Source organism: Colobus angolensis, unplaced genomic scaffold (assembly GCF_000951035.1).
Source record: "Colobus angolensis palliatus isolate OR3802 unplaced genomic scaffold, Cang.pa_1.0 Scaffold32, whole genome shotgun sequence".
Taxonomy (NCBI): Eukaryota; Metazoa; Chordata; class Mammalia; order Primates; family Cercopithecidae; genus Colobus; species Colobus angolensis.
In genome coordinates this window covers 3,436,895-3,445,077 of record NW_012116488.1, presented here as the reverse complement: position 1 = coordinate 3,445,077, position 8,183 = coordinate 3,436,895, and the positions used below count along the sequence as shown (strand labels likewise).

The 8,183-nt window shown below is 48.3% G+C and overlaps 1 protein-coding gene across 1 annotated transcript in view; it reads left to right on the top strand.

Annotated features, from left to right (window-relative positions):
* TECPR2 (tectonin beta-propeller repeat containing 2) overlaps positions 1-8,183 on the top strand; it is a 140,776-nt gene that overhangs the window by 47,642 nt on the left and 84,951 nt on the right. Inside the window, exon 5 of the mRNA XM_011951581.1 lies at positions 6,890-6,939. Coding sequence (XP_011806971.1) covers positions 6,890-6,939 — 50 coding nt within the window. The remainder of the gene's footprint in view (positions 1-6,889; positions 6,940-8,183) is intronic.

The window sequence follows — 8,183 nt, the reverse complement described above, 5'->3', positions numbered from 1 at the left end:
TGCCTCAGCCTCCTGAGTAGCTGGGACTACAGGCAACTGCCACCATGCCCATCTAATTTTTTGTATTTTTTGTAGAGGCGGTGTTTCACCAGATGGTCTCGATCTCCTGACTTTGTGATCCTCCCACCTCAGCCTCCCAAAGTGCTGGGATTACAGGCGTGAGCCACTGCACCTGGCTGACATTTAAAAATATTTTTACTTTGAAATAATAAATCCATAATATCTGAACATAAGTGACATATTTTGTGAAAATATCTCTATATCTCTGTTTTCAAAACAGGTGACAAGAGAGTGGCATTGAGTTGTATTTTTACAAATCTTTATTATCTGGCTTAATAGAAGATGACTGGATTCTGCATTCAATCTGTTGCCATACATTGTTTTGATTGAAGTATATAAAGAAAAACTGGCCTTACACAGACATGTAGTTGGAAATGGGAGGAGTATTTTGATAGCCTTTTCAGATAATTGTGGACATTCTTTAATAATATCCTCATATTGACAAATGGTAGTTGCTTTAAAGGTTACAGTGACAAATGACAAACGGTAGTTTCTTTAAAGGTTAGTAAAAATGTGGAATCTGAAACCATGTGGATGAATTTTTCCTACTCTGTTACATTAAAATCTACTTTACACATGTTAGATTTTGTAACATTATGTATTGGTCACTTAGAAAATACTATTCACAGAGTGGTGTAGATCTTCCAAATGTTGACGCTTTTTTTTTTTTTTTTTGAGACATGGTCTTACTCCTCTCACCCAGGCTGGTGTGCAGTAGTGCAGTCATGGCTCACTGGAGCTTCGACTTCCAGGTTCAGGTGATTCTCCCACCTTGGCCTCCCGAATAGCTGGGACTACAGGTGCACGCCACTATGCCCGGCTGATTTTTTGTATTTTTATAGAGACAGGGCTTTGCCATGTTGCACAGGCTGGTCTTGAACATCTGGGCTCAAGCAGTCTGCCCACCGCAGCCTTCCAAAGTTCTAGGATTACAGGTGTGAGCCACCATGCCGGCTGGTACATTTTCTAATACAATATCAAAAAAAAAATACCTTCGTTAACATCAACATCATTGTAATCAGGAAAGTCTAGCTATAAGGAATCGTCAAGTTCACAGGGACAGGTACAAGTTTTCGTATTGCTAATCTTCACATGAGAGCAACAAATACCATTACTTGTTTTCCTTGAAGTGACAGGCTTTTGTTTTTTGAGAAAATGTCTGCTAAATACCCAAATTTGAATAATTACAGCATTTCAAATAAAAATGGTGTTTTGTGAAGAAAGCAGCTGGCTCAGCTCATAGCTGCAACAGTTGTACAAGTGCTTTTCCTTGAGAGAACCACTGAGTGTGTTTCAGTGTGCAGCAGAAGGGAGAATAGAAAACTACCTATCCTCTGGCCAGGCACGGTGTCTCACACCTGTAATTCCAGCACTTTGGGAGGCCAAGGCAGAATGATCACTTGAGCCTAGGAGTTTGAGACCAGTCTGGGCAACATGACAAAACCCCATTTCTACCAAAAAACATATAAAAATTAGCCAGGCATGGTGGCACACACCTGTAATCCCAGCTACTCTGGAGGCTGAGGTTGGAGGATCACTTGAGCCTTGGAGGTGGATATTGCAGTGAGCTGAGATTGCACCACTGCACTCCAGTCTAGGCCAAGAGCCAGAACCTGTCTAAAAAAAAAGTTTGCAACATTTTCATGTAATGGAAATTTCTTTATCTTGATTTTGGTGTTGCTTACATGAAAAATTCTTAGAATTGTATGCCTAAAAAAGGACGAAATTTACTGTAAGTTTTACCAACAAATCTGATCATTGCCCCCTGCTTCCCTCACAAAATGTCAGTGATGTTACAGCAATATTTCTGAAATAATTGATGAAACTTTTCAAATATACTGGATTTCATATATATATATTTCATATATATATACAAAAATATATATATATATGTATATTTTTTGAGACGGAGTCTCGCTCTATTGCCCAGGCTGGAGTGCAGTGGCATGATCTCAGCTCACTGCAACCCTTGCCTCTGGGTTCAAATGATTCTCCTGCCTCAGCCTCCCAAGTAGCTGGGATTACAGGCGTGTGCCACCTCGCCCAGCTAAATTTTGTAATTTTAGTAGAGACGAGGTTTCACGATGTTGGCCAGGCTGGTCTCGAACTCCTGACCTCAAATGATCCACCCACCTCAGCCTCCCAAAATATAGGGATTACAAGTGTGAGCCACTGCACCCAGCTGGATGACACTTTTCTATACTAGTAACTTATAGAATCAGATTTTTAATACAATGAAATATGCTCTGTGTTAGCAGTCAGATACCTTCTAGAATTTTACTTTGTGTTTATATATAAAATATGTTTTTTGTTTTTGTTTGTTTGTTTTTGTAAAGACAGAGTCTCACTCTGTTACCTGGGCTAGAGTGCGGTGGTATGATCACAGCTCACTGTAATCTGAATTCCTGGGCTCAAATGATCCTTCTGTCTCAGCCTCCCAAGTAGCGGGGATCACAGACACGTGCCAATACACGTGGCTAATAAAATGGTTTTTTTTGTAGAGACAGGATCTCACAATGTTGCCCAGGCTGGTCTTGTAAAATATCATTTTATGTTAATAGCATTTTATATATTTAATATCATTTAATTTCTTCTGACCTCCTGTTTTCTATGACCCTTTCGGTTGGCAAGTATATAATGTCCTCAAAACTGCTTTGAGCACTTTGTGAGGGGAGACTGTAATATGAACTTACAGAGCTGATTATTGTCACAATAGTTTCATAGAAGGTTCCATTCCATTGTTTCATAATAGAAGAACCTGGCCGGGCGCGGTGGCTCAAGCCTGTAATCCCAGCACTTTGGGAGGCCGAGACGGGCGGATCACGAGGTCGGGAGATCGAGACCATCCTGGCTAACACGGTGAAACCCCGTCTCTACTAAAAATACAAAAAAACTAGCCGGGCGAGGTGGCGGGCACCTATAGTCCCAGCTACTCCGGAGGCTGAGGCAGGAGAATCGCTTGAACCCGGGAGACGAAGGTTGCAGTGAGCCAAGACCGCACCACTGTACTCCAGCCTGGGTGACAGCAAGACTCCATCTCAAAAAAATCAAAAACAAAAAACAAACCTGGCCCTTTAATCTCTTGTGTGGAGACCCAAGCAGTTTCTGTAAACCTCTCCTAGTGTGTCTGTGCAGCGCAGTCTTTAGGGAACATTGATTGAAAGCATGCTCTGCACCAGGAACTGGTTTAGGATGCAGAAACAAATAAACGTGTCCCCTTCTCAGAAGGACAGAGATTTTATTGAGCCTTGAAGAAATGGGGGCTAACAGAATAAAAGGAAATGTTCTTAGCATCTGTGTCTCAAAGACTTGCTTTCTGCTGTAGACTATTGTGTGTGTCTCTGCCTGGAAGCAGTGCTTCCCTCACAACTGTTTAGCTGGGCATGTACACGTGGAGGTGTGGCAGCAAGTAAGGAGGCACCAAGGAGACAAGGCCTCTGCCCTCAAACACAATGGGAGAGACTGTCGGTCAGCAGGAGGAGAGTAGAGGCTATCAATGCTGTAAAGGAGCGGGCAGGGTGAAGCATTAGGGAGCGCTAGGCATGGGGCAGGATGTTGCATTTGGATAGAATGGTCAGGAAAGGCCTCTACAAGGGCAGTGATCTTTGAGCTGAAGCCTGGGAAGAGCTGCTAGAAGAGCATTCCAGGCTCAGGGAATAGCATATGCCAAGACCTCAGTTGGGCCAGGGCTTAGATGTTCAAGAAGCCAGAAGTGACTAGGGCACTGGCTATGGCAGGAGTCCAGGGGAGCCGCGGGGAGGCTGGCACAGGGGTCCAGGGGAGCCTGGCACAGGAGTCCAGGGGAGCTGCGGGGAGGCTGCCGTAGGAGTCCGGGAGCCGCAGGTTGGCTGGCACGGGAGTCCAGGGGAGCCATGGAGAGGCTGCTGCAGGAGTCCAGGGGAGCCGCGGGGAGGCTGCCGCGGGAGTCCAGGGAAACCACTGACTGAGATGGAGACTGGGGAAGGCTGGGCCGGAGGTCAGGACATCAGGACCTCTGCTGTGGACATAGGGGGTTTGACGGGTCTGTCATGTTGCCGTGTGGGAGTTGCAGAAGAGAGTTCTGTGGACCAGTCTGGAGTCCAGGGAAGAAGTCTTGACCAGAGGGGAAAATGAGGTCACCAGATACAGGTGACATTGACACCTGACATTGGATGAATCCACACAGGGAGTATCTATTCATTCGGTGCTCTGCCCTGCTCCAAGTACTCCTCATCTGGGGATATCTGTGAACAAGGCAGAACAGATCTGTAATCTCAGGGAGCTGTGTGCAGAGTGGTGAACAGATAAACATGTCAGAGGTGCAGAGCCAGAGAGGGAGGCTCAGGAGACACAGGTGTCTCTTTAATAGGATGACAGGGAAGGCTCCTCTGAGGAGGTAGCCTGGGCTGATTCCTGAAGCAAGGAGGCAACTAGTGCGAGAAGACCTTAGAGAGAGTCCCTGGAGGCAGAGGGCCCCCTGCACCCCGAGGATCTGAGCAGCCAGGCCAGCTGTGTGGAGCAGGGTGCGGGGAGCCCTCTCCCGTCATCTTTGTGGGCCCTGCCCATGGGGCTCTTTCAGTCCAGTGCTGTGGCCAGTCACAGAGGACTGTGGCCAAGCCGGGGAGGTCACTCTGGCTGCTGCTTGGAATATATTGGAGGGGGCAGGTGTGGCAGCTCAGCAGGGCCAGCGAGGGTTCTGGGTGATCCAGGTGGGAGATGACAGGATGGGGCGGGGTCAGTGGTGGGACTGCTTCCAAGGCAGAGCTGGCAGATTTGCTGCCATGTTGGTTCTGGGGTGTGAGAGGGATGAGTTGGAGATGGTTCCTAGGTCTGTGGTCTGTGCAGCTGGGTGAGTGGCCATGCTGTGGATTGATGCAGAGAATCCTGGAGGCACGGGGAGAAGGAGGAGATGAAACAGCCTGCTGTGGCCCTGCCCTGTCCTCTCCCCACGGTAGAGAACTGGCGTGGGAGGTGGGTGGCAGGTGTGCCTCTCAGGGAGCTGTGCACTGGCAGCCGCTGGCATGCAGACAGGAGCTCGCCTAGGGAGATTTGGGGAGGCCTTGTGTTCTGAAGAGGAAATGGCATCAGGAGAGAACAGGAGTTGGGGGGTCAGAGGAGTCAGAGGCCACGTGGAGGGACATAGCAGCTGCTGCGAGACCAGGGGCTGAGACAGCTGTGATGGGCCTGAGTCTGTAGCACGGAGGCTATGCACAGCCCTCCTCATCAGCAGGGCCAAGGGATTGGAAGGGCTAAAAGAGGAGTGGACAGCGAGTATGGAGAGCTTTTGGGAGGAGTGTTTTTGCAGAAGAGAACAAAGAAAGAAAAATAAGTGGTGCCCAGGGGGACCATGTGGCCTGCTGGGAATTTTGGGAGAGGGGCCATGTGGCAGCACATTGGTGTGTGATGTGGGTGCCTGTGGAGGGAACACAGTGCTGGTGGGGACAGAGTGCAGGCGGTGGCCTCAGTTGGCCCGCTTACGGGCAGCAGTGTAGGGTTGACCAGAAACCGGGCCAGAGATGCTCTTCCAGAGGAAGGGCAGGGCACTGAGCCCAGGGCAGGTGCAGGCAGGTCAGGGGACTCAGAGGTAGAAGATGAGGGTCCTCTTCTCTTCGAGTCTGTGGATCTCTTCAGACCGGACGATGTGTGTGTTACATCCAGAACACCACAGAGACCCCAGCCACCCGCAGCTGTGGGTTTGCTATCCTGTGTATGTTCCATCGTTCATGTGTCAGAGCCCTCTGCAGACCTGTTACTATGTCTCCTGTGAGTCTAGTGCTCAGGGAATCCCTCCCTGGCTGGCAGTAGCACTTTGCCCTGGGGAGGGAGGAGGAGATGAAGCAATCTGTAGGTGTGGCGCCCGCATCTGGGTAAGAGCCAGCAGCCGGTTCTGGAACCCCGCCACCAGCACATCTGTTTGGATGGCTGGTGGGTGTTTAGCTGTTGAGATCTCTGGCAGGGCTTCTGTGGATCATTCTTCTCTCCCAGCTTAGACTTTCAGGCTCCCATTTTGGGTGCTGTCAGCTTTCAGCATATCAAGTCTGTGGCACCATACATCACGCACAAAATCAAAAAACACAATTATTTTATAGCTAGAATTTGTTAGCCAGAAAACACTCCTTATATATCAACGTGGTCTATAAAGGGAATTTATTTGTTTAGGTAATCAATGAGTTTTTGGAAATCATCTCTACAGAAATTAAGAAATTTTGTTAATTTCTTTATGAGTTTAGAATCCTGCAATACTTAGACCTTAAAAGTTGGAATTTTGGTGTCAAATTCAGAAAGCACCAGCAAGTACTGCAGAATCGCACTGCAAGTGGATAGTGGCTGAGTCGGGGGCTTAGGACAGTTTCTCTGGCTGGTTCTTCACAACTTCACTGCCTTTGACCAACCCACTCATCAGACATTTCTGTTCTCTTTTCTTTAGAGACAGGGTCTTGCTCTGTTACCAAGGCTGGAGTGCAGTGGTGTGGTCACAGCTCACTGCAGCCTTGAACACCTGGGTTCAGGCGATCCTCCTCCCTCAGCCTCCTGAGTAACTAGGACTACAGGGACACACCACCATGCCTGTCTAAATTTTTTAATTTGTAGAGATGGAGTCTCTCTCTCTGTGTCACCCAGGCTGCTGTCAAACTCCTGGGCTCAAGTAGTCCTCCCTCCTTGGCCTCCAAACGTGCTAGGATTACAGGTGTGAGCCACCATGCCATTCAGCCATTCAGCAGTTTTCGAGGCAGCCACTCCCAGGACCGTGCTCAGCAGGGCTGCTTTCCCCTTCCTCCAGGGGAAGAGTCCACCCGGTGTTCAGGACCTCGCCTTCGCATGCCCACTCAGATGCACCACCTTGATCTAGCTCTTTGAGCAGCTCTTTGAGCCTCAGATGTGGCGCTTCCAGATGCTGCTGTAATTGTTTGCACAGGTCAGCACGGTGTTATGAGACAGGCTGAGGACCTCATCTTATTTATTTTTTATTTTAACCAGAGCATCAAACACGGTGTCTTACAGAATGTAGGAATCACTAAATGTTTGTTAACATGAGTGCTTTAGTTACATAAGATGAACTAGTCAAAATGGAAATGACAAGAGATTTTTCAGGGGTCCTACAAATAGCAGGAAAACATTTAAAAATTGGATCGCCAAGAGAAATTGATTGACAGGAAAGGAAAGGCAGGAGGAAGAGGTTATGGGCTCCCTTGCTGGAATTCCTCTGGGTCACTCTAGAGGACCTGTCCAAAACAAACCCACCAAAGGCAGTAATCAGATACGGTGCTGTTTATAGAATTGTCCGTGAAAGATCCACAGCGTCAAAACACCCTTGGTTCGTCCTGACGATCATTGTTTCAAAGCTGAATTTGATATATGATATCCTCCTCGGACCCTATCCAAAGGGATTTAGTTACTGAGGTGCCAGAAGGACCTAGTGAGATTCTGGTGTGTGAAGGAACCCCGCAAATAAACTATCTGTGTGCCTATGTGGGTGGGCCCTGGGGACGGCCTCTGGGGTTGGGTGTGCTGCTGTGTGCAGGGAGCGTGGGGACAGGCACAGCACAAGTTGGCCGAGGTCTGGTGGGGAAGCAGTGGCACGGAGGCGGCTCTCAACTGTGAGCTGCCTGTAGCCTCGTTCAGGACAGTCGAGCACTTCTGGGGACTCAGTGTCACAAGCATTGCTTTTGTGCTGCACGCAGGTTATCTCATTCATTCCTCACTTCAGCCTTTGAGATGGGATTACTCTGCCTGGTTTACAGAATGGGAAACACGGCCAGAAAAGTTCGATAACTGCACATACCATGTACCCACTAAGTGTCAGGGCTGGACATCGAGCCCAGGACTTGCTCTAAAACCAGTGCTGTTTCTGCGGTTCACAATCCAAGAAGTATTTGGGAGAAGGAATCAGCCAGGCGTAGGACTGAACTGGAATGTTTACATGTGAACTCTGGTAGCAGCCTGAGAAATAATGAGAACTCAGATTGCCAGTGGGAGTGTAGATTGTTATAATCACGCTTAAAAAGCTTGAAGTTCCATCCTGGCTAACACAGTGAAACCCCGTCTCTCCTAAAAAAAATACAAAAAACTAGCCGGGCAAGGTGGCGGGCGCCTGTAGTCCCAGCTACTTGGAAGGCTGAGGCAGGAGAATGGCGTAAACCCAG